The following is a 27,601-nucleotide window of genomic DNA, read 5'->3' on the forward strand; positions in this document are numbered from 1 at the left end:
CGTGTGAATTTTATGCCAGATCTGTGGTGACATGCAGTGACCAGTGTAACTGTGCATCATAGTTCACATCGGGTAATTGTGTTATATAGGAGGTGTAATACTCGCAATGAAGTCGTTAACATGTAAATACACAGTTCTGTTCTCACAGATAGTTAAATGCAAATTTATAGTTTATATATTGTAGGTTTGTGACTCCCTTAACTTCTTCAGATAAACACCTTGCTACTACTTTCTAATAGATTACCCTTTATAAAGGGTTTATGAGTGGTAACCAATGGCTTTATTAATGGTTGATAAATTATTTATTAATGTTCTATAGATCAGTAACAATTTTGGGGTTGCCAAGTCCAGAAAAATCTCCTTTACTGGTGTTTGTCCTGCAGCATGACACTTGCTTTGTCTTTTTAGCTCTTAAATTCCTCAGTAAGATGGATTAGTGTTAAAAAAAAACACCTTTATTAAGGACTTATTAACATCTATAACTGCAGACTTGATGACTTATTAGAAACTGGGAAACTTATAAGTGTTAATTAATGGTTTACCATCATTTATAACAGCCATATCAATGGCGTATTACTGCTCTATGAAGCATTAATATATATTTTTTCTCTTTAAACAGTTAGTTATTACTTATAAACTCTTTATAAAGGTTGTTTTACTAGAAAGTGGTACCAGCATTTTCACACAATTTTTTTCTGTTACATGTTTTACATTATACAACTGAAGTAAATGTGTCGAGCATCAGATATTTTCAGACCCGTCACCACTTAAGCACCATCATGGAGTACAATAATGCTATCTGATGAGCCGATACCTTATGACAGCACCAGATCAATGCCAGTGTGTACAGTACTTATGCCTATGATGGATTGTTAAATGCAGCTTCTCACAATTCTGAGGCCACAGGGCCAGTGATTTCTCTGGGGAGGAGCAGGTTGTCTTGGATGAGATCAGGCCCAAGCAGTGCCTCGCTCTGACATGTGTCAGCCTCGATTAGTTTTGACTGTTCAATGCTATGACCTCTCCAACTGTAATCTACCAGTACCGGCTCTGACAGATTAACAACGCTATTAATGTCTAGATGTTTTTGCCCCCTGCAGAGGAACCACAGAGTATATTATTGATCAGAGATTTGTCTTTCTGCTGTTGGGACTACTTATAGAGAGAAGTGTGTTTCATGTCAGGTCAAGGCCAAGAGGGGTTGTGACACATAAGAGCAGTGAGGTGGTATGAAGGAGGGTGGTTAAATATAATTGTGTGTGGGTGAGTATACCCAGAAACATGTGCAATATATGTCTTGATGTTATATTACAATTACTGCAAACTCACCAACTTAATTCAATGAATCAGTAAGACTTTACTTTAAGTCTCCCTATTTAGCAATTCTAAGCAGAATATAAACATTCAATAAATGGTTTATAACACACTTAAATGTAGTTATAAGCAGATATAAGGATAATTTAAGTCTTTATTTGTGTGCAGCATTTGTCAGCAATTATAACTTCTCTATATATTTTATATCATTACTACTGTAATGTGTAATGTTATTATATTGTCGTTCCTTATCTGTTTTCTTCACTTATAGGTGCCCACTGGAAGAGTTATAATTGTTCACAAATACATTGATAAACAATTATAACTGCTAACAACTAGTGTGTTATCATCCATTTATTAAATGATCGTACACTGCTTATAAGTGCTAAATTGAGGGACTTGGAGTCAAATGTTACAGATTTCTGCTTTTTTTTGACCAGCCATGAAGCTCTCTCTCCCCTGCAGTCTGCTCATCATTCCATGCAGACTTCATTGTTCTCCATCCTGGTGTTTTCCCCGATGGTTGAAAGATTGTTTTTCCTCTTCAGTTATTCCCCAATTTTTTTTTTCTTTATTTCTTTTTTTGGAGTCTGAAAACTCATCTCTTCAAGAAATACGTCATGTCATCCCTGCCTCACTGAATCATACCCCATTTCTCCACACTCTGCCATCTTCATCCTCTACATACTCTAATTTGTTTTTCAAAAAATCCCTTCCTCTTCTCCTTCACAGTTATTTTTATTTCTATTCCCATTGCTTCTCCCCTCCATGGCTCTATATGAAGTATAGCTCTGACTCAAGCACTCCTCGTTGTCAGTAATGAAGGTGATACAGGATTTGGTGCTCATTATACTGATCTACATGTTTAAAGTCATTCCTAATAAGCAGACCCAAGACTCACAAGATGAGTCATTGTTTCCTTACTTGAAACATCCTTTTTAGATGTTTTTATTTTAGAGGTATTGCTGAAAAAGCTGAAAAATAAATTACCCGATTTGAAGCGGCTACACTGAAGAAGAGGTGTAATATCCCCATCTTGTGGCAAGACTTACAAAATGTATTAAAAAAGTGAAAACACTGTAACTTGTCCTTTTTTACTTCAGAGAAATATTGATATACGCATGTCTTGATGTATGATGTTTACACCTCTTTTTCCACATTGTTTTAATTTTTCATTCATTCATTAACTAATTTATTGTCATCAGTCTACACCAAACACTGTCAAATGACAAAGTGAAATGTTTTTTCACTTATTGACAATAACATTTTTAAACTATGTCGGAAAATTTTCACAGATTTTCTGAAAGTGGCATGTTAAAAAAAATACTGCAACACACCAACATAGCTTTTACAACTTTCCCCCCAAAATTAATTGGTTAAAAGTTTTAAAATCAACTTTGACATGTGTGAATATACAGAACAACTACAATTACTTAAATCACTTAAAGGAAGAAGATAAATACTTGGTATAATATCTGTTCAGAACAATTTTGTTTTTATGGAACATTTAAATTGGAAATTGTAAAAGTAAAACAAAAAATTTAAAAAGGTATCATATAAATACTTGAATTTTGACACTTTGGCTAGTTTTGAGGGTCCTCCAGTAGCATCCAGGCTCTAAGCAGGTGTGTAGGTATCTTGGTTATGGATTAAAATCTTGTTGTCACTCTGAGGACTTTTTCATTCATGTTCTGAAGCCATTTGACCAAATTTTTTCACTAGCAGTCTGATTCTGCCACCACTATCATATGCTAATACATAAACAATGATGATCAATCAATCAATATGATTCCAACTTGGTTTTTTATGATTATCTGACACCACATAATGAGGAAAACAGAATGAGGGATTAATACTTTCTTCTCAGCTCTTCTTCAGTTCTCAGCCCAGACAAGGCTGTGCATCCTCTGCTCACTTACAGCATCATGCTAGCTGACCTGGCAGCAACACCGGCTGCTCTACCTTTAACAGAATGTGAGAGAATTGGGTCATTGTGGGAAAACATGGCCCCTCAGAATCACTGCTGCCAAGTGGTGTAAAACTTGAAGTGACCTGCTATTATTCAATTTGTCTTGGTAGCGAACTGAGTGTTGGGTTCATTTCAGAAGGTTTCTAACCAGGCTGTAGCTGCACCACATTGTCTGGCACCTGTAATATCCTTGTCTCTCTTTTTTTGGGAGGGGGAGGGGGGTGCACAAACTACCTGGTAGATAATAAAGGTAGAGGTATTTGCCATGTGGCTGAGGATGATTGTTTTGGGGTTTTTTTATCGTTGTGGCACATTTTGTGCTTCCTTAAGATATGTGAATAAAATTAAGTTTCAAGTGTCATTCAAAGTGATTTTTTAAACTCACTCTGAGTTAAAGAACCATTGCTGGTGAGCACTCGTAGTGATGTGGGTATTGTACTGTAATGCCATAGGGTTGTTTTAAATGCCCTGCAGTAAGTCTGGACTTTGGTAAAAGTGAAGTGAAATTGCTAATCCGCAGTGAATTAATGCATGTATGTTATGTCTCCTCACCAATTTTTACATCTTAATCTTCTAATTCATGGCTTTTTATTATATTCTCTGATTGCTTTTGAAAATTTGGTAAGTTTTGGCCACCATACTGTGTCATCAAAATGCAAAAGATCCTGGCCTTTCATTTCCTCTGTATCTCCATAAAGGGGAACCATTTCTCACAAATCGTGTCTCATCATCACCTCTGAATCTTCACGCCTTCAGTTGCTAATTTTCACACAGCTCGCACTTCACTTTATCTCCTCATCCCTCATTCTGTGTTCATTTGCGAACACTAGAGGGCGTCAGAGTATTTTTTCTCTCTCTCTCTTTGAACTTCACTAAATCAGGGTGAACTTTGACCTTGACCTCATGGAAACAAAACAACAATCCATGGATTTAGATGCTAATCAGTGTATTCAGGCTTATTTATCTGTTAACTGTCTACAGTAATATGGGGCGGGAAGAGATTATGCTTTGATCATAGATCTCTTTTGTCATTGTGTCCTTTTATCTTTAACCATTAAATAAACTGGTTTAAAGTGTTCACTACAGCTGAGACTGTGGGTGATGTGTTATGACCAATAAAATCTTTGCTTTCTTCAGAGATGTGCACCACTGACTTCTCTTCCACTGCTGCCCTTCCTCTCTGTTAACCTTTGACCCCAATGTCAGATCCTCATTTTTATTAACACATTAAACTGAATTGTGTGCAGCTGGTGTCTGCCATGTAAATATCAAAAATACACACACAAAGACACACACACACACACATTGTACTAGGTCACTTTTGGGGATATTACATAGACATACATTCATTTCCTGGAGACTTACCCTAACTCCAACCATAACCACTACTTGCCTTACCCTAACCATTACCCTAACCTTAAGCACTGACCCAGAATCAGCCTTTTCCCTCCCCAGTTGGAAAAGCCAATTAACTGGTCTTAAGTCTGAAATTTGTCCCCGAAAGTAGCCTATGACAGACACGCACACACACACACACACGCATAAATGCAGCCTGCCTGTCACTGAGTTTAGAGACAAATTGTTTTTCAAATCTCCAGATACATTTTATCCGCTTGCTGTCATGAGATTGTATTTGCTTCTGAATTATGAGGACCCTCATCTTCCTTTAGAAAGGTAAAAAATCTAATGTGGACACATTGTAAAGTGTATATACCTTCTGAAATATTTGAAAATGTATTTTTATCTTTATTTTGAATTTATTTTCACATATCAATTGTAAAATTGCAGAGATTACAATAATAAATTATAAGAATAAAGACTGACAAACAATGCATCCATTTTTTATACAAAAGATGTATCCATGTAACTACAAAAGCTACTGTATTTAAATGTCAGCAAAATGTGCTTTCAATTCTCAAAAGGCACGTGATTTTAGCCTGAAGTCAGCAGAGCTTTGCAACTGATCACATGCTTTGTATTATTTCCTTAAGAGTAGATTGTTTAACTAAGTGATTTTTATACAAATGCCTGAGGAGCATTATTCCCCAAAATCCCTCATAAACTGCATTATATTAGCAGCTTACCAAAAGTACCAGAAGAAACCGTCAGGGGAGGCTTAAGCTTTATCTTCAACCTGATTGTTATTTTATTTTAGGGAGAGAGGGATTCTTGTCATTGTGGGATTTTATGCTTTGTCATTCTGTACAGGATTTCCCTCTTCCCAAGGAAGAGTGCCCCTATTTGCTTTCTACTTAGTGACTTCCTCCCTTAAAGACTCAAACAATACATCCAACACAGCTGGATTTGGATTAGAAGAATTCCAAAGATGTCTCTGGAAATACATGGGCGGTATTCATATACATTTGAAGTAAGCAGATTTTTAAAAAAACAAATTAATTAATGATATTTGGTTGTTTTTAATTTTTTTTAGGATGTGTCCTACTCAAACACGGGCCAACCTTTACATATATGGACATGTCACTTTCATTATTTTATTTCACTCAAAATCGAATTTATTCCCTCAAATACACAATCAGTGATAAATGTTAAAACAACCACATCTACGATATAAGACTGTATTTTGACTTTAATCTGTCTCTTTAATATGTCTCTCCCATGTCTGTAAATGTTCACAAACTCATTTCACTACTTTTCTTGACATTATATCTGCCTTCTCTTGTGTCATTGATACTGTATGGTGTGATTTTAAATTGTTATTCATCTTTATTGTTATTATTTTGTGGGAACAAAGGAGGTCAAGCAACTTTCACTATCAGCATACATTAAGACAACTACTTAAAAGTTACTATTGTTTCCTGATGTGGTTTAAAGATTTGTTTACATTATTCATATTTGTAAAAACAAGGTCAAAATAATATGCTGATTTCTCATCTATAACTATAAATTATGATCAAAAAATACTGACTTGTCCCTAATTAGTGCTCATAAAATGTAACAAAGATAGATAGTTTCTGTTGCAGTGGCTTAAGGAATTAGGCTACCATAGCTGAAAAGTGGGTTAACTCATACCCAGTCTGCCCAGTTTGCCCTGCTTTTTTCTGACAAAGCTGCAATGACTGTGGTTCAGGTCTGAGTCTGTACTGTACTGTGTTGTGCCAGGTAGTGACGCAGATACATTGGGTTAGAGCCCTGTAGGAGTGGTGGTGAGTTTCTACCAGGAACCCATCAGGCGGTGAGTAAAACTGGCATTGCCCCGTATAATCCACACTCTCTATTTGGCAGACATAGAGAGTCCAGATCAGTATTTGCTGCACTCTGCTGCATAGACATACTGCATTCTTGTCCAAAGGAAAACAAACATGATATGCATTTATCTTATTATGTGCAAGCTATATTTGTATACTGTATTATATGTATCTATCTTTGTGTGTTTGTATGTAGCATATTTATATATACAGACTCAGACTTTTGGACCCCACTGTATATCAAACAATCAATCAATCAGCAACCTATCAATCTATGTAAATTAAATCTCATCAGTTTTATAATTGACTATTTAAACACTACAATACCTATTTTATGACATAAGACATTACAAGGCAAGAAGGCATAGGTGAAACATCTGTGCATTTTTCTCCTGTGCTTGTATTGAAGCACAAGAGAACAACTTAAATGAAATAAAAAAGAAAGTATCTAATTCATTTGGGTGTGTGAACTCCCTCTTTGTGCTTTGGACTTTGACTTTGGTTACATACACCCCAGCTCCATCATGTCTTTTTGTTAAGCACAATGGTTTTTTTTTTACTTTAATACTTTATGATATAAAACATCAAATAGGTTTATAATAGGCTATAGAGGAATAAATATATAGAGGAACAAAATAAATCAATAAATAATTAATAAATGATTTTGACTTTTTTGTCAGAATCTTTGTAATTTTTAAATTTTGCATTCTTAATCATAATATAGTGCACATCTTTAATAATAATAATAATAATAACAAAGTTTATTTATATAGCACTCAATCAAAACCAGCAGTTGCATGTGCTTTGCTATGGTAAGCATGAAAAGAACACAGAACAGAACCCAACGAATATCAACATATTAGAAAAAAAATAAGAAGAAAGATTACATTTAAATGTATCATCCTATAGTCTTGACTTGATGGACTGTTCCTAAAATCTGTTTTGTTCATCCAGACTTTATAGACCGTACGAGTGTGTATCCATACAAAACCTCCTCAACACTGCCAAGCATATTTACAATTTGAACACATGTGAGGTCATCGAGGAGGAGTGTAAAACTTCATTGTTCAGGACCTGAATAGATTAGCAGAACAATAGGGAGCATTAGGACCCTGAGGCGGGGAAGGCTTGCTGCTCTCTCATTATCCATTGATTTGACAGCTTGAGCGGACGACCAGTCAGAGAAAGGATGTGAAGGGGAGAAGGAGGCGGCTTGCGGTTTCGTGCGGCACCGCTGAACTTTTGTAAAAAATTCCTTGGCTGTTTTAAAGGCTGTCGGCAAGTCATCTGCGATGCCTGTCAAACACAGCCGGTCTGTATTCGACACATTTTCAACCGGATAATCCCGATTTGGCGTTTGGATTATCGCCGCTGCTGTGTTTTGTGAGTGGAGAAGAAATCAATCGGATCTGTCAAGACGAGGTTTTCTGTGAAACTCTCGACTTGTTCCTCATATTAGGAGTCAACTATAAGACTTAACAAGCAGCTGGTGCAGCTTCAACTAGTCACACAGTTTGTAGACTGGAAGTGGAGACTGGAGACGCACACGTGTATCCATCCATCCGCTTCCTCCCGGCTGCCAACGCATCGATCCAACAACCCTGCCTGGATAAAGTTGTTTTCTTGTTTGGGATTTCGTCAAACACCTAAAGATATAGAGACAAACATGTCGCTAAGCAGAAGTATTGAGTTTGAACACTTTGAGGAGCGAGAGAAGCCGCACCGGACTCCAAGGACCAACTCGGTCTCCGGGTCCCAGTCTGGCTCCAGAGGCAACGGTCTGGTCCCCAGCCCTGCGCACAGTGCGCACTGTAGTTTCTACCGCACACGCACTCTCCAGTCGCTCACCTCCGAGAAAAAAGCCAGAAAAGTGCGGTTTTATCGCAATGGTGACAAGTATTTCAAAGGTTTGGTGTATGCCGTATCTCACGACCGGTTCAGGTCCCTGGATGCTCTGCTCATGGAGCTCACACGGTCCCTGTCGGACAACGTCAACCTTCCTCAAGGAGTTCGGGTGTTGTACGCGCTGGATGGAGGGAGGAAGATCACAAGTCTGGATGAGTTAGTAGAGGGTAAGGGTGATGATGAAACCACTTTATGTGACCACAAATCATGAAAGGAGCTCAGTACTTTATTATATTGATCACAACCTAATGTGTATTGATTCAGACATGGAATTGATTATATAAAAGCTTAATTTTGCCTTGAATATTGGCTGAATGGCTCATGCAAATGTACACTATAGCCTCAGGCAAGTTATGCCAGACGTTTAAAAGGTCACTCGACACATTCACATTTTAAGGGCTGGACTATGTTGTCAAGCAGTAAAGCTTCTTAGACTCTGAGATCAGTGCTCCTTCATGCAGAGATCTACATTACTTCAATCCATATCTTTATCTCTGGAGAACATTACAGAATATTGGATGCGATGCAGAGCTTCTCCTGCGTCATTATGGATGCATTGACATAACTGCTCTGACATGTTTGACCCAGTGAGCAGGAAAGCAGACCACTCCTCACTGCAGCAATGTGCATCAATGTCCATTGATCTCAGCTGCACTCTCTTCTTCTTTCTTTCCCTTCTTCAGCATGTATTTGTGACCTGAGTTTGTGAGGGTGTGAAAGTGCAGTATGTACTTCTAAGTGCATAGCTGCTGGGTAATGAGTGTGTGTGTGTGTGTGTGTGTGTGTGTGTGTGTGTGTGTGTGTGTGTATTGTTATTGTTATTGCAGGGTTCATTGGCTGTTAGAATTGTTTAGAATTATCTCACCCTTGATGCGAAGAAGTGAATTAATAGGTTTAAACACAGACATCAGTGTAACACAGTCACCTACAGCTTCAACAATTAGTCGATTAATCGATGAGTCGATTGACAGGAAATTGATTGGCAACTATTTTGATGATTGAATAATCGTTTAAGTCTTTTTTTCAAGCAAAAATACCAAACATTCCCTGGTTCAAGGCTCTCAAATGTAAGAATATATTGCTTTTCATGGTCTTACATTACTGTAAAATTTAATATTTGGGGATTTTGGACTGTTGGTTGGACAAAATAACATATTTGATGATGTCATCTTGTGCTCTAGTATATTGTGATGAGCGTTTTTCACTGTTTTCTGATGTTTTATCGACCAAAAGATTAATCAGTGAATCAAGAAAGCAGCCCAAAAGTCACCATTTATAGACTATAAAATGAATTTGTGGAATTGTGGAAAAAAAGTAAAAATTGCATCCTGCAGTAAGAGCAGTACCAAGAGTTTATGTCATATTGATGCAGAAGTAGAGGGCTGACAAACATCTACAGTCTAAAATTGGCTCAGTGCATTAGCACATAGTTCACTACAGTAGTTTTTATCAAAGTGTGAGAAAGGCATTTGTACTCTGGACACAAATGGAGCACAGTCACCTACCCTTTCACTTTCTGGCTGTGTTGTGCACCCTGCGGGGACTGTGACCTCTCAGTAATAAGTTAATCTTCATGTTCAGCCCTTGTGTTTGTGTGTGTGTGTGCGTGCGTGCATGCCTGTCTGCACTGTGACCTTCCTGCAATCCTCTTTCAACATGAGAGGTTACCGCACAGCCACACATACTCAGAATTCGTCGACCTCTCTGCTGCAGTGATTATTCTCATATACTGGTCTATTTTCATCTCACATCCTCCTAAAACTTTAGATGTGCTACACTCATTTCCTATGCCCCATCTCCTGAGAGCCTGGGGAAGATTTAGGCCAGTGTCTGATCTGAATTCTGTAGCATCACTAGTTTGGCAAACTGAGCAAAAGTTGTTGCTTGTGCATTGGCTCCGGCACTTCTGCACTTACATATACAGGACATTGTTGCACACTGAGGATCTTAGGCATCCTCTGACTGATTATTAATTTTGTCTTGAGTTCTGACTGATACCTCAACAGTTCATTTTGTCAGCAAATTTAAAGGGTCAGTTCACCCTAATCACATGAAGGTCCTACTCTTAGTTATGTCAGGGAATGCAGTTTTTGTTTGTTTGTTTGTTTTGTGATATCTGCAGCTGAGTGCCCAGTTCACCTGAAAAACTCCAGTCAGATTGTTCACAGAAGAATTTGGAAGAAAGGTGAATGGATTCAGAGGCTTGGATAGGAATCAGAGGGTCTTTAACCTTTGCAATGATGACTGTCTTGGATACAAGTATCACATTTTGTTTGAATGTGAGAATGCAAGCATAGTAAATAAGAGGGGAAAGTACTTTCCAAACCAACCATCTAAGTTAAATTAAATCTGTTATTACAGTCAGATAAGCCAAAAGTAATTTGTAAATCAGGTACCAATTCATGAAGAGAGTTTACCTCAGTTTAAGAAATGTTGCACTTCATTCCTTTTGGGCGCCATTGTTTTCACTTAATTATTTACTGTCTTCACTGTTTTTTTCTACCTTTAATTTGAAAAAAATAGCTCCTGCTTAAAAACTGTTGAAGGTGAAGTTTGTGGATTATCCTGAACAACCAGGACATTGTTTCTGGAAAGTAACATTCATTCAGATTTTTTTTAAATACTGTGAGCATTAAAATTTTAATGCCTTAAAATGAAATTGTTTTGGGACGGTGGCTGAAGTCCCAGCAGATATCTGAAATCCTCTTTAAAATAAATCTGAAATCATTTGCATGGCTAGATGCCATGATGGGAAAGTGGGAACATGCTATGAGTGATTTGGGTTAACACACTTTTTAAGAAAGGGATCTTCGATGAGATAAAGGATATCACGTTGTCCAGGTTCAGTCTTACACAGAGGCGGTCTGGTTTTTTCTCAGACATGAGATGGGCTGTAGGTAGGCAGAGCACCGGTGTCTTGTCCATGTTTACTCACCCATCTAGTGGATAGGGAGAGAGAGCGTTACTGCACCGCTCAGCAGTCTGCTTCCATTGATTGAGGCCTGTTGGGGCTCTTTTGTGTGAAAACCCAATCAAGCACCATTCACACATGTGCCCCTTATGGCTGGATGGGATTACTGAGCCGACCAGTCAACTTGAATTGCTGCGCTTGTGGAAAAGAACACAGAGAGGTAGCAGATACTCAACTGGGTTTAGACAGCTTTGTAGTTTACTGTGTGGATATGTGGGGGTACACAACATGCTGACAAAGGCATTCTAGCTAGGACAATGACAAGTGTGCAAGCCAAGACCTTAGCTTTAATCTGTGAAATTAAGCCTTTTTAATGATCATGTTCAAAGTGGCTAAAAATATGGAAGCATTCCAGCACTAGAAAAATGTTGTGTACAGTATGTGTATGTTTATGGTTACGCCTACGTTGGTGTCGTGTTGCCCTTAGCAACAATGTGAAATGGCAAAATGGTTGGCTGAAAATTAGCCCTGATCCAGGAATGTTATATCACAAAGCATGGTTCTGTACTAAATGAGGAAACCCACTCATTTCTGTGATTTAGTGCTTATAAAGTTCATGAAGGAGAGAATAGTAAAAATATAAACTTGTGGTAAACGTTTCAGCAGTTGATCAGGAGAAGAAAAGTTGTTGTCAGAAGGATGTATAGTAACAAAAATTTGACTTCCTCCAATGTAGTGCAGCTATTGAAAACGTCTTTGCTCCTACATGAACATCACTGTAACATCGTCTCCAGAGCTAGCTGACAATAGAACTCTGAGGCTGGATCAAATATCAGGGTTTATAATGAAAATGTGCATCTACAATAATATTAAAGCAAGTGAAGTGTTCATTATCCATCAGTGCTTTTATTATTCCATTTCAGTGAATTACCATTTACCATTATTTGTCATCAATGCCTGGAAAATTTCAGTTTTAAACCATGTTGATTTCAATTATCTTTGATTAATACATTCAGGTTTAGGAGCCACTCAGTTGGGAGTATTTTTAAATGTCTAATTTGTTGTGGCTCCGGCTGAGCAGCATTCTGAATGCGTGCTTGATGGATAGATGAGGTTGTTGTCCTCTGTGTCTTGGTGGCACCAGACCTAAGCATTTTGTAGTCTTTCATAGTCGACAGTCTCTGTGATTGCTAAAAAACACAATGAGAGCAAACATAGAAAGATAGACCATCAAGCACAACCTGTTCTGCCATACTAGTCCAATTCTTTTTACTACTGTAGTGGATATTAAGTCAGAAAACTGGAAGACCATACATGCTGACATCATTGGATCACGGGGCCACTTTATTGTTTTGGTGATAACAACAGTCTTATATTGCCTTGACATTAACACTGTTTTGTGATTCCCATTTTCTGACATTTTTATATCGGTGTTATACTGCAGATTGGTGACAGCTGTGTGATCACTGTAGTAAAATCTGTAGGGCTGGTTTGAACAGCTCTGTTAAAGTTGACCTCATCTGTCGTCCACATGAGGACAACAGCTAGTGGTGGGTGGCTGAGGCCCCCCTTGCATCACTGATGGATGTCATTGCACCTGAGATCCCTCCACTCCAGGGAATACACTTGTCACCAGTCGCCACCTGAGGGCATCTCAGTATTCTCTCAATGTCCCCCCCAATGAATGACAGTCCCAGTTTTATTTTGCTTTAGTTTTCAGCCATAGCCTAGTCCCCCCAGCTGTGCCCTAGCCTTTTAATTAGCCTTTGGTTAATTGCAAGCTTAATAAAACCAAGTATCGTGGGACACACTGTCTCAAATGGCCCCCTTAACACTGTCGCTCGATTCGTTCGTCTTGACACACATCAGATAACCAAAATTTTAGAGATTGAATTTGATTCTTCATCAGTAAAGTTAACATTGTCCAAATATATGGTGAACACAGTGCCACAAACAGCAGGCTTTTTCAAACTATCTGTGGTATGTTGGATTATAGGATTATACTGTATGTTGCTTATGAACTGAGATGTATGTTTGCCAGCCTCAGTGCTATGAAATTCTCCTCTAATCTACCAAATAAGTACAAATACAGTGTTACTCTGCAGGATGCTGGTGCTCCTAAAAGTTGTTCCTTGTTTTGTTGACAGTATAGTCTTTTCTCTGAAAGCCTCAATGAGAAATTCTGTGATCTTTATTTGCGCCTTGAATAAATTTACTGAAAAACAGAATTATATGCTACACGAAAACTGCTGTAAAGCAGAAGTTTCTGTTGAGAGAGGGTCAGCTATTCTTTGACACTTAAATACTTTCCTGAAGAATGTAGCATGAAGAGAAAGCGCCTGTCATTTTCTCTCTGTTGCTCACAGTGGAGCAGAACAGCACTTAAGTTTCTCTTCCAACACTCAGCCTTCAAAACAATCACCAGACATTCTCACTCTGGTTTTCATTTACCAGCCAAGCCCCTGTACTTGTCACATGACTTTGTTCTTAAGGGGGAAACATTTGCGTGTTAACTGTTCGAATGGAATGCTGGCAGATAAAACAAAATGCTTTGCTTTGGAGGAAGGCCAGTGCAGCAGCTCAACAGCTGAAAGGGAGAGAGGACAGTTTTACACTGGCCTGGCCTCTCAATGTGCCTTTTTGTTTCACTGAGGAATGTTAACACTTTGTTGTACAGCTGATTCACTTAATGCCATGTGGGTGGAGTATTTATGGTGCATACCGTGCGTGAGTTAGAAATATTTCAGCATTTTTCTTTTTTTTTTAGGTTTACCTTAAAATATTTTCTCAATTCTGACAATTTATATCTTCCTCCAGGTGAGAGTTATGTGTGTGCCTCCAATGAACCCTTCCGACGTGTGGACTACACCAAGAACGTCAACCCCAACTGGTCAGTGGGCAGCAAGACTGGCACATCACGCTCGCTCACCTCTCTCATCCCGTTGAAGAGCGAGCTGCAGCGCGAGTCCAAGGACTTCATCAAACCCAAGCTAGTCACAGTCATCCGCAGCGGCGTCAAACCCCGCAAGGCAGTTCGGATTCTGCTCAATAAGAAGACGGCCCACTCCTTTGAGCAGGTGCTCACCGATATCACGGATGCAATCAAGTTGGACTCTGGAGCTGTGAGGAGACTGTACACTCTGGAAGGCAAGCAGGTAAGTCTGTTATGATGAATGCTTGATTTAGTTGTAAGGATTTAAAATGCGGTGTGGAAAACATTATTACAACATCATATGATCATCATCCAACTGGTACTATAAATTGCCCAAACCTGAAGCAGCACGTTATGTATTGATGATGACTACAGCTTTAGAATGACCATGCAAACTCATGTAAAACCCGCCAACAAACCAAGGTATTGTTCTTGTTTATGCCATTATCCATGAACTCATCAACTAAAATTACATAACATGACAGTTGGAGGAAGTTCACTGTATTGTTTTCAGTGAGATCAGATTGAATGACGTGCATATGAGAACCAGATGGAACTGCTAGGCTGAGCTTTTTAGCAAAAGGTTTTATCTCTAAAAAGCGCTGTGATATATATGCTTCAGCTGTGTCAGCAGTCTAGGTAATTACACCCCGTTTAATCATCCATATATAATTACATGCCACAGTTATTTCAACAAGGCACCAATGAATACACTTTGAGCTCAGGCCTTTTGCCATATCCATTAGTTTAGTTTCCTCCCTACCTCGTCCACCCCCGTTTATTCATGTGAGACAGTTTTTCGCTATAATCCTATCCATCTGGGACACATATTGTAATGTTTCCATTTGAAATTCTCATCTGGGGTTCCCTGGTGTTATGAGATGAGGTGAGCTTGAACACATGGGGCCCCTAATCAAAAAAGATTTATACTGAAATCGTCTCATCTGGGAGAAGTCTTCAAATTTTTACATAACTATAATTACATAACTCTCTCTATATATAAGATCTTTTTAAGTCTCGGTTCACAGAATTATTTAATGTGAAATGATTAAAAGTACTGTACTATAACAACAAAAACACAGCTTCTGACAAAAGTAGAGGGTAAATTATACTACAAATAAAGAAATGAGATTAAAGAATAACTAAAATGTCTACATAAATTTGTATATCACTTCATTTTGATTGAGAGGTTGACAGAGTGTGAATGCACCAACTTGTCCACCATACTGTACATCTCTGTTTAGATTTGGAGAGCCTAATGGGCTAACATGTGGTTATTAGGTGTGCATTGTTTTAAGATCAGACAGAATCATACTGGTCTTCAGTGAAATCTTAAAATTAAACCTGAAACAGGTAAGTGCAGAAATTTCAAGAATCCACCAGTTTCAAAAGTTTAACAGACCTCAAGCTGATAACAGACTAAAGGCTTGAGATAATTTAAATACAAATATACTGTATGAATGTTCTTGTCTAGATTAGTAAATAATATAATTGATACAGTTTGGAAATAGTAGTTTAATAATTTAGAAATTTCAGTCACATCAGAGGATCTGGCCATGTTGTCCAGCACCATGAGTTGGTGGATTTCAGGGTACATTTGCCTGTTTACTGTCAGTGTAGCAGTGAAAATGTGTCTCTGATATAAACAAATTTCAAAAGACAGACATGTAAAACTTTGAGCAACTCCACGTGAGTTTGTGAGACGTACGGAATTAAAAATACTATAGTGTCCTAGATACAAGAAGAAGAAATGATTTTGTCTGAAGTGCTAAAGACTGCACTAAAATCAAATGCTTAAGTGTTTTGGTCACTTTTATGACTTTTATTAGGACGTCTCTCTGCTATGCCTTGCTCCATACAGAGCTGTAATTGCACTAATAATGCGTTTATTCATGAAATATGTTGGTTATAATGAAGCACCCACCTTTTAGAAGGTGGATGCTTGCTTTATAATCTGCTTGGTTGTTTCTCTTTAAGAGCTTAAATACTGTTTGTTTTTCAGTCGGATTGACCTGCCTCATATAATGATAATCAATACCTCTCCATCCGTAGATAGAGAGGTGTTGGTTATTGATGACAACAATGTGGCTAGCACAATGTGTGAAGGGGTGAGGGGAGGGGAGGGGATGAAAGTAGTTCAAAATCACTGAAAACTGCTCAGTAATTGTTACTGTTGACATGGGACTGTAACCACAAGAGGTGAGAATGAAGGTTCTCTTCAGTTCAAATGTTTTCTAAGGTTAAAACTTTCTGACAACAAAAGCAGCTGATGTTTGTTTCCTGTGAGCTGACAGGAATCTTTCTTGGCCGGACAAATGACTCATGAGAATAGTGATCTTTATCACCTCTGACAGACCAAGCCCAGCATTCATTCTGTCAGGCCAGAAAAGAACAGGCACACAGTTTCTAATGACTTTGGATTATATAACAGTATGTTTTGAATTTGATGTCTGGCTCTGTGAACGCAGCTTAGCCCGGAGGGTAGCAGAAAAGGTTTTTTTTTTAATATCGAGCTTTTGGAGAATTAATCATGTTTGTAGTAGCTTAAATATGTTCTGTATACACTTAGTTGTCATTTTATTAGGTGCACCTAGCTAAAACTAAACTGTAGTTTCTGGTTCTGTTGAATTATATTGCGTTGTACTGAAAGGTTTTCCTACTACTTTCATTGATATAAATCCAGTGAAGAAACTATTAAACCCATAAATTGCAGCCTTCAAACTGACCATAAAGTTGAATCAACACCTCGGTAACAGTTTCAACAAAACTGAACATTATAGCAATGTCGGATTTATTGCAGGGCTTTAGTATTAGACTGCATTAGTTTCAGGAAGGTGAACCTAATAAACTGGCAACAGAAAAAGTTCTACAGCTTATGAGCCTTTAGCCAAGTAATGCTCAAATAGGGCACTTTTAACCAGTTATTCTCTCTATGGGTTTAAACATGTAAAGCACATTGCCCAGAAGTCATAAATCAATCAGTGGTGACAGTAGTTGTTTTCCATCAGCTGACAAAGGTAAAACACCTGCTATGACATCACTAATTGGGGTTTCTGCTCTATGTGATTGAGTGTTGATGTATCGCATATGAAAACATCTGTTTTCCCTCTATAATATATAATCATGTAAAGGACAAAGTTAACCTCTTTGTTTATATCTTTGGGTTGAGAGACATGGCTTTACACACTTGTAGATGATAACTAATGCCATGGGTTAATGTGTTCAGAAACTTGGTACTAATTTAACATACCTCCTAATAAATGCATCGCATGCAGTTGCACACGTAAATGCATCTTGAGAATCCTGTTATGTCCTCCACTGTTATTAATTCAGTTCCATATCTGTGACACAAAGCCTTGATGTGTCTCTATTTTCATCTCCTTAGTAGATTCCAAGTAGATCAGCCATGCAGACCAGCTGCTCTTTCCAGGCATTCCATATTGCCATGAGGAATGTTGCATTAGACTTTATGGGGTACATGTAAATACAGTAACAGTAACTTTAGTGCTTGTGTTGTGGTGTCCACCCTATTTCGCTAACTATCAAGCTTTTACTCATGTTGAGAGCTGATACCGAATTACATGCAGTACACACACAGTAAGTCACTATCAGGGTGTGAAAGCAAAACTGATAGCTCCAGAGTTGTTGCAATAGAGTGTCTATCAGTGGTGATTCACATTTAACCTTCACAGTCAAGCCCTTATTAAACTTGACTTCTCTTTTTATCTTTGAAAACCAGTGAGAAAATGCACCTGGGTACATGAGTTGGGTTGAGTACAACATGAGTTGGGTAATGACTGAATAATGGAAGTCTGGGGGGTGTTGAGTTACAAAGTTAAGCCTAAAAACTTTAAGTTATGTGCTCTCACATTTTGATGTATTTTTTGTTTATCAGTGTAGACAGCGTGCATGCAATATACTAGTTAAAGCTGTTTTACAGAAAGATCCCATAATTCATACTATGCATTTTAAAATAACACAGATATATTCATGCCCACATTTTAGTCTGGCCCATAAATAGACTGCAGAGATGATGTGTCGTGTGGTCAGGAGGACGACTGTAGAAATCACAGTATCATTCATCATTACTCACTCTTGCAACTTCTACAGTGATTGTAAATGCAGAAGCAAGGGTAACTCATTTGACAAAAATCCCAAACCACACAGCAACTCAGGCCTGATGTATTTTGAGGTAACCCTTGTATACTTTTTCGGGGATTTAAAGTCAATGCCAGGCAGTTCCACCGCCAATGTTAACACCAAAGGCATGTTCTTCTATGACTAGTCCAACATGGTGTTGCCACATACTCAAGTCCTCTACAGCAACGTCTTTTGTATAAAAGCAACAGTTCCCATTTAAATAATCAATTCTTAGAGGTTAATGTTCATCTGTACCGGTATGAGGCATTTACTCTATCTGCTAACACACCCTTGTCAACAAAGATGATGAGGTGTGGCCCATTTCCATTAAATCAATATAGAGAGCACAACAGGATACATTTCACCCTCATATGGTGTATTACTGTCAGCTTTGAAATGATATTAGAATTTATCACAAGCCTCTTTGGCTTGTTAATAAGTGCTCCAATTGTTTCCTTATATTTAGGAAGTCATGGATTCTATTTAAAAGATTTAAGAGTGAGTTTAGACAACGTAAGCATTGTTTTAAATGGATGAAATGTGAAGCATTAGAAGCTTTATTGGTCTTTACATTTTTTCAAACAATATCCTATACTTGGATGAAGTCATATTAGACAATGCAAGTGTCATTTGGTTTAGTTTGGTTTTCAGCTCCATCATGTGACCTGAATCAGATTTCCTGAGTAAAACCCAGAACAAATGTTCTTTAACAGTGATAAATGTGAAAAAATAGACCATGATTTTATCAATTTTTGTGTCATATAGCTTTCACTTGACAGTTACACTTACTCTTACAAAATGCTATATCATTTCAGAGGAAATTGCTTAATCATCAGTGGAAATATTGTTTTTGGCATCTGTTCGTAATCATCCAACCAAACTTGGTATTTCTGTTCCATCTGCCAGTGCAACAACCCTAAAGCAGCAGCCAGATGTTGGCAGGATGGCAAGTATGCTTTTGTGCCATGATGTCTACTTCAAGATGTTTTCTCTAGACTTGTCTCACTCTCTTGGCTTCAACAGGATTGTCTCTAAATTGAATTAAGAGTCTAGGTTAGAGGTTTAACCCATTAAGCCTGTAACCTGATCCTGAGACCAGAGCAGGACACCTAACGATATTCTGTCCATGATAATAGAAGTCAGTATAATCTAGTGGTTGCTTTCTTTAACTTGAGATGAAACTGATTCACTTCTTTTTTGCCCATGCAAAATATGTTGTTTTATCTGACAACGTAATCTTTATATTTCTATATATAATATATAACACTGGCTACTTAGACAACTAAATAGAAAAAGTGATAGCTTTACTCTTTTCACTTTCCCCTGACTTCTGCCCCAACTGAATGGAAGAGAGTAAAAAGGAAAAACACTCTCCCAGACTAGACATGTCTTGATAATCTGACAGCTTTACTTGTTTGGAGCCCTCTGTCATGGAGCCTCTCTGCCCTGATAAGCCTCTTTTCATCACGCAAAGGGGTGCCGTACTGCTGTCTAGACAAACTAAAGCCAGTTTCCAAAATGCACCTTCACCCTTAAATGTGTATCCTTAAAAATAAATGATTAAAACAGCTCATGTACTAGTCTCCTGGAAAGGGGCTCCTACATTGGCGGTAGTGAAAGAGGACATTGCCTTATGTCAGTTCCTATAAAAAATTACACTCACGTTTTGGGAAGTGCACATCTTGTTTGGCCTCAAACCTACCGTCAGATGGGAAGATTGATATCAATACAGCAGTGTGTGATTAGCATAGACTGGAAACTGGAAGTAAAAATGAAAAAAAATGCTATCCAACTCCTTTTTACTGTCTTATCTGTCTTAAAAATGTTTATCATCCACTTTTTATTTGCAAAGAGATGTCACAGGATGTCTGTCATCAGGAGGTGTGAACTTCTATGTTTGATCTCTCCGCAGCTGTCATTGCTAAAAACGTATCTGTATTGTTGCAGCTAGGCTAATAGTCTACAGCCTTGCTCATTGCTCTGTGAGGCTGTATTTGGGCACAGTGGTTTTGGTGAAATGCTAAATGCTAATGTCAGCATGCTAACATGCTCACAATGACAATGTATAATATATACTATCTTAGTTTAGCATGTCCGTATGCTAACATCCAACCATCTTTGGTTTAGGTTCCTGTTCTTAATTTTTAGCTGTACATTGTCAAATATTTTAGGTTTTCCTTAAATGAGCATCGAATGTTTGGCATACAAGTTTAAACAAAGCCCCGTAGATTCTATAAAGAGCTTAAGGTTTCAGTCCCAGAAAGAAAGGCTCTTCACTTGTCACTCACACACACATACACACACACATGTAGAATGCCTTCCAGCAGCAGCGTACCATCTGCTCCTCCAAAATCAAATCACAGGTCCCAGCCACCCGGTCTGCAGGCGCTGCAGCCCCCTCCCACTGATGCACGCACACATACACACACATCAGCATCACACACATGCACTCAGAGGCCCCCCACTGGGGCCCTGGCCACCACCGGATAATTAGACCTATAAGCTGGAAGGGAGCGTTAAAGTGCAGCTGTCAGGTGTGTGTGTGTGTATGTGTGCTCATGGATGTGGATGTGTGAGTAAGTACTACACAGTACTTCTCTGTCCACTCTCCCTCCTCAGTTGGATGCTGCTCTTCAGACTGAATATCAAAGATCTTGGTTATCAGGGCCAGCAGAATCAGCTGCTGCTTTTGAGAGAAAACCCTGTTTTACATCTCAAAGCTGACTGGGCAAGCAGAAAAAAGGATTTCCCTATTTGTTATTGTTTAATTGATGCATTCATTAATTTGGGGAACAGTTAGCAGTCCAGTACATGCAATGTTTTCTTTTTTTTATACCATAGACCATAGAACTGATGGCACAGAGGAGAAGTCTGTTGCACAGTCAATACAACCAGAAAGTTTGGCCAAATACTGTATGTTTTCAGGATTTTCTTTAGTTTATTACTTTACTTTTACTTTATACAGTAGACCCATTGAGAGTGAAAGTATTCAGCATTTATTTTTTCCTCAATTGGTTATCTGTGACTGATACAAAGTATTAGTTCTTCTGCTGCTTTACAGGCATACAGGCACCTTGACTGTATGTTTAGACCTGGGCTGGGAGTGTGAGAATCAGCATCTTTCTTCATGGCTTTCTTTATCCTCCACTATGATAGATCATAGACGAGAGCTCTGACCACTGCCAGCAGGCAGCAACTGTCCCATCTACATTTCTCATTAAGACTTGTTAATGTGCTCAGATGAGAGTCTGACCAGGAAAAGTGAGGGGAAAGGTAGAGGATGGTAGAGAGTGTGAATTGTCATTGGGCGTTGTTCCCAACCCCCAACCCCCCTTCTCACCACTTGATTATTTATCCCACTGTGCAGAGCAGCTGACAACCACTTCTGTTTGACATAATTCTGTTTGACAATATGTTTTATATTCACCCTTCGTTGCATGATTCCGGAGTTTCGGTTATGTCTTTCTGGCAGGACTGCAACTAACGATTCTTTTCATTATCGATTCATCTGCTGACTATTTTCTCAACTAAGTGTCTTGTTTAAAAGATGTCAGAAAATAGTGAAAAATATATATAATATATGCATTTTTAGAGCTCAAGGTGATGTCTTCAAATGCTTTGTTTTGTCAGATCAACAGAAAATCTAAACATATTCAGTTTGTGTATGACACAGAAAAGCTTCAAATCCTCACATTTGAGAAACTGCAACCAGCAAATTTTTAGCATTTTTACTTAGAAAAATTGTTATTTGATTTGTCAAGATTAATGTTTTACTGATCAACTAATCGATGAATCAACTCATCATCGCCGACACTGTGTATTTGACAGATTTGTTTAATAGGAAGATGCAACATCTACTGGCCTGTTTATTTTCTCTGGTTGGTGGCATTAGAACACAAACTCTTCTAATTGTCTTAGCCTTATGAAAATCCCTCTCAAGAGGAAGTCTATGAACAGATAATTGAGGACAATCATCGACCATTTAGTGGCCTCTCTTCTTACATCAGTCCATTTGGGAAATGGTGTTTGGGTCCAGTCCAGGGCTTCTTCTCTGCCTTTTGCCTAATGTAACCTTCAGTCCTCGGTGACCCTGATACACATTAAGCGAGGAACAAAAGTCAGTGTGTGGTACTACTATTGAAATATTAGTGATCAATGTGGTGCATAGTGATAAGCGGAAGTCCCATTTTTCCATGGATAAATATTCAGTGGGGGGTACAGTTGAACCAACGAGTATTAACTTTGATCTGACATTCGCAAAGACTGAGGGCAAAACATAACTTGCAATGTTGAATAAAAAAATAACACATTAGGAATTAAATATAGTCAAATGGATTAAGAAAACTATAATTCAACAACTCACACAAGTATTTATCCACAGTATTTTTATTGTTAATAGTTGCCCAGTTGTGTACACCCAACATTGGTTTCTTTCACTTTCATTTATTTCCATTATATTTATTGTAAATCAAACACTTCCTGTTATCATTTAAGAGCCAAATGTTCAAAGGTATAAGCCACTATTCTACATGTAGCCTCCTGTACAAACATTTATTAGATTCAGTTCATCGCATATGTCATTGCTGTCAGAACTAATAACAAATTTTAAAAAAAGATTGTGTTAACCTGTGCTTGTTCTAGCTGTAGCAATCAATATCCATGCTGTCCTTTCTGTCTCACTGAATCTTGCAAATCATTGTACCTTAAAATATTTATAAGGAGTTTAGATTAAGTAGTTACTAACTTTTGTCACTGCTAATCATACTGAATTCTTGCATTCTTGTATTTTATGTGTGTATTACAGTAGATTTACATTATAGAATATGACTGACATTATTACATGTATTTTAGTATAAACTGGTATATTTTAGAGACAGCATAGAGCTACTGTATACAGTAGCTTGGATCTCTTCTCTGTAATGGCTAAAAATGTATGTAAGTTGTACATTCTTCTTTCTCTTTCCAAAATTATCCGCAAACAACAGTGTGCATGGAAAATGGATTAAAATACAGAACTGCGTTTGCCTTTCACGATTCTTTTCACCCAGTGATGTTATCAGGATGACAGTCAGTCTGTCCATTAACCAGGGGCTGGAAGCAGACCTGGACCATTTAGACTGCTGAGCTGTAAGGGCTGATATGCTCATCTCGCAGAAATCTTTAAAGGCCTTTTCAGTACACACAGCAAGCTAGGTACAGGGAGAGGAAATTGGACTCAGCACAGATAATTGGACAATCCACTCTGATGAAAGGCCTTCTTTTTTGTTTAGATCTTTGCAGTAGTTTAGGCGATGTTTCCTCCATGATAAATACTGCATGTCTGGAAAAACCTATATTATAAATGTTGGTTTATGAAAGAAAGTCATGCTGTTTCAATTACATAAAGCAAATTGATGGTTTCATTTTGTCTTTCTTCTAGCTTATCACACAGTCTTGTCAGTGTTTTGTACTGAAATGCTTGAAAGCAAGTGCATTAGTGCTCCTGCATTCATACAGTGTGCATAACAAAAGTTGAAGGTCACTCACAGGTCTCAGTGCTGCAGCAGTTTATCATGGTACAAAGAATTCAATGCCATGCTGTGGGTAGGAGCAGCAGGCAGGCAGACAGACTGGGACAACTCCCAACAGACTCCTCATATAAACAGCCGATGCATTTTCTTATGTATCTTATTTTCTATCGGTATGAAGCTATAAATTGACGACATTCTCTTTTATTTGAATGTACTGCTCTAATAGTTGAGCCTTTTGCTCTTTAACTTTCCCTTTAGCTATATCAGTTATGAACAAAACAAATTTACAGTCATTTCTGTCCCTCACTTCACTCTGGAACATGCAGATGAAGAGAAAAGTTAAAGGACTCTCAATTAAAGATTGATTACTACACAATCCCTGGTGTAGCTGGTGTTATAGACCCATGTCCAAATAATTGTGCCATCAAAAGATGATGTTTTTTAATGGAAGCTACCACATATTCTTTTAGACATAATTCAGCTCATGATGCACTTGTCCTCCAGTGGTCGAGGCTGCTGTTTGAGATCCTGGCCTGACAGGATGTCATGAGGTGGCCAACAGCGGCTGTAGGCACCTCACGCCGCACCTCAGTCCACAACTAGAACCTCAGTTGACTATATATATATATTTTTTAATTAAGTTCACTTTTGTTTTTCTTTTTAAATTGCAGAGAAATTTGTAACAAAAAAACTGTACAGTTTTTGTGATTGTGGCAATTGTACTTGTACTTCCCAGCATTGTGGAGATATGGACCTGCAACCTATGGACGTGATAAGGACGCTTTTTCATTAAATATCATGAGCTCCTTCATAACGAGCTCAATCCTGCTTGTTCTCTTAGATTAAAAGTTCTCCACATTCCTTACTGAGAGTTGCCCTCAGCAGCTTTGTGAATATATCTTAAGAGGAGAAGAGCTGTGAGAGGGAGGTGGATGCTGGTGAGCGTGACATTGATGGACTGTGGCATCATCTCAAATGACACGCTCCTAATGATGATGGCCTCCTGGCCCCAATACTCTAAACCCACACAGGTCTCACAGTACATGTGTTAACAGGGACGTGCTGCTCTGCTGTCTTGTGCCCACTGTAAAGGGGTTTACCGTACATTCATTAAGGTGTCTGACTTCTGCTCACCCTGTTGTCATACTGATGTGGATAATATCATGTCATTTGCATACCATCCTGACAGGACAATGAAACATGCTGGCAGTTACGGACAGATTAGTAAGACGGTGTCCCTGTCTAAATAGCTAGAGGCAAGGCCACACAAGGGCCCCAACTGATTGTCAGGCATGAGCTGTTTTCAGGGCCAGGTCTGGATTAAACACTGCCATTTAGGTCAACAGCCATGAAATTTGCATCCCCACCTATTGTTCTGTGCTGTCATTAGCATACAGCACCATCTGACACCAGTGACGTGACACCATGCAACCAGGAATATTCTCGATTATCTTCAGCGATGAGCTATTGTTTATTCTGGACTCACTGAGGAATCATGCTCTCATGTACTGAATTCCTACAAGAAAAAACAGTGTCATACACTAAAATTACTACATGTAACACTTCCTCTGCCTCAGTGTACTTTATATTATATTTTACTTGTTATTCAATCAAATAAGATTTTTTTTTTTAATCCGAATTGGGGATCTAAGGGTAGAGGGTACCACATATTATACAGGCTGCAAAGTGCTCTGAGACAAACTTCTGATTTTTGGCCATAAAATAAACTTGGCAAAATACAAGCTTAAAAGTGAAAGACTAAATTATTACAAGTCAAAAAGATTAAGGCTTGGCATAATGGGGCTGCTGTTTGGCATTTGGAGACGGAAACCCACAAATCCAGATCTCCTCTCTCTGGTCCTGGCAGATGGTTTATAAACACACACTCTCTGTTAGTGCTCTTCCATAGTCCTTCCTTGTATTTATAAAAGCAAAAGTGCCTGTTCCATGTTTCACAAGTGCTGGCGTGACACCCCACATTGACAAACAGGAAAACAAAAAGCCGGCAGACGACAGAGAGCTGTGGTGTCAGGGGCCACGAGGCTGTCAGCTGTGCAGAACGTGTGGAGGCCAAAGACGGGGAGGGCATCTATTATGCTCTATTGTGTGATCTCAACCACTTGTTTTGTTTTGTTTGTCCAAGCCTGGCTCTCATCCATTCTTTTCAGCAAGCTTTTCACTCTCCCACCAGGAGAGTTGACATCATGATATGGTTAGCGTGCGTCCAAACCCCCCCACAGCCCCAACACTTCATTGTTTGTCTGCTTGAGTTTAATCATGCAAGAAAACCCAGATTGCCTCAGCAAGTTTGGAAGATTGATGTGATGATTTTTTTTTATTATTTATTTATTTTTTTGCATAGGGCAAATTCTGAGCTTTACATCTAAGTGAACCTGACAACTGTAGTGAGCATCTGATTCTGATGGAGGAGATTCATTTGCACATCAAACAGTGTCTCTTCTTGTTGACTTGAGGTGTAACTCCTGGATTAAGGGTGTTGATGTTTATGCTAGTGGGCAGTTTTTATTTTTATCCTTTATTTATTTAACTATATAAATATTGCCACGGTAATATACTCTAATATTAATTATATATATATATGTATTGTTGGGTTTTAATTGGAGACTGAGGATTACATTAATTGGTAACAAAAACAAACATTTTATGCATCTAATGTGTGTCTCTTAGCACCTCAGCAATTATGTCTTTAGTCTCAGTTTCTAAATGATTAAATGGATCTACTGAGGCTCATTTGGCCTAAAAGTTATGTGTGCAGGTTTAGGTTGTCCCCTCCATTCCTTCTTGCACAGCTCAATTTGAGTTTAAAGAGTTCTGCACTCATGTACAGACAGCCTGAGGTTATGTACTGTAAAGTCTTCTCTGTGTGAATATGACTTGTGAAGAGAGAGGGGGAGCCAGACAGTTGTGTAATGTGTGACAGGCCAAGCAGCCACTGGCTGCTGTTCACTGTACTGCCCTTAGAGTTTCCCTAAATTGGTCTACAATTTCACTTTATGCTTCTTTTGCTTTCAGTATCTCCGGATAAAATGTCCCTCATGAATTAATGAAATCCTGCATGCTTGTATATCATGTTTCTTCTTCTGGTTCCTTTACATACCAGTGTAAAGGAACCAGTTCATACTAAGGATTGCACTGAAAAGCTTATTATTCAAGAGATTTTGAACTCAGCTTGAATTTATTAAACAGGGTATTTAGTAGCTAATGGTTAATATGGCTAATGTAGCAAATCCACAGCAGTGAGCTAATGATGGGCTTAAGATTTCTCATTGCCCATTTCTGTACAGACGCCTTGTCTTGACTGTTACACGTGCCTGAGAATTAGTGGTCTAATCCAGAGGACTTAAACAGTCTCAGGAAGCTGCCTCTGTCTGTGAGTAAGAGTTCAAACAGAGTTAATAACCTGGTTGGTTTGAGCTTAAGCATCGCCCTGACAAACTTAATGGGCATCTAGTTATCTGTATGTTCTCAAGTAAGTAACAGCTGAAGTGAGAGTTAAAGCGTGTGAAAAGAATGCATAACTAGTTTACCATGAAAGGTTATTTCCTTTGCAACTGTGGGAGTCCTATGTAGGGTGACATTCCTCAAGGCAAGAAGCAGAGATTTTGATCTTTTTGTCTCCTCAGGACTCCACCTTCTTTTGGCTCACAGTAATGAGCAACAATGAGGGGTTTGGAGATTAAATGGGGCTGATGG

The 27,601-nt window shown here is 38.5% G+C and overlaps 1 protein-coding gene across 4 annotated transcripts in view; it reads left to right on the forward strand.

The window, feature by feature from the left end:
- The first annotated feature begins 7,286 nt into the window (after positions 1-7,286).
- The window catches only part of dclk2a (doublecortin-like kinase 2a), a 49,136-nt gene continuing 28,821 nt past the window's right edge, over positions 7,287-27,601 (forward strand). For 2 of the 4 annotated variants that reach the window (XR_006402893.1, XM_044347232.1), the window contains exons 1-2: positions 7,287-8,561; positions 14,123-14,460. Coding sequence is in view for 3 of the 4 variants with exons in the window: in XM_044347232.1 (XP_044203167.1) it covers positions 8,156-8,561; positions 14,123-14,460 (744 nt within the window). In the remaining variant the exon portion in view is untranslated. The remainder of the gene's footprint in view (positions 8,562-14,122; positions 14,461-27,601) is intronic. The other 2 variants (XM_044347230.1, XM_044347231.1) reach the window with 2 other exon arrangements.

Source organism: Thunnus albacares, chromosome 3 (genome assembly GCF_914725855.1).
Source record: "Thunnus albacares chromosome 3, fThuAlb1.1, whole genome shotgun sequence".
Classification (NCBI taxonomy): domain Eukaryota; kingdom Metazoa; phylum Chordata; class Actinopteri; order Scombriformes; family Scombridae; genus Thunnus; species Thunnus albacares.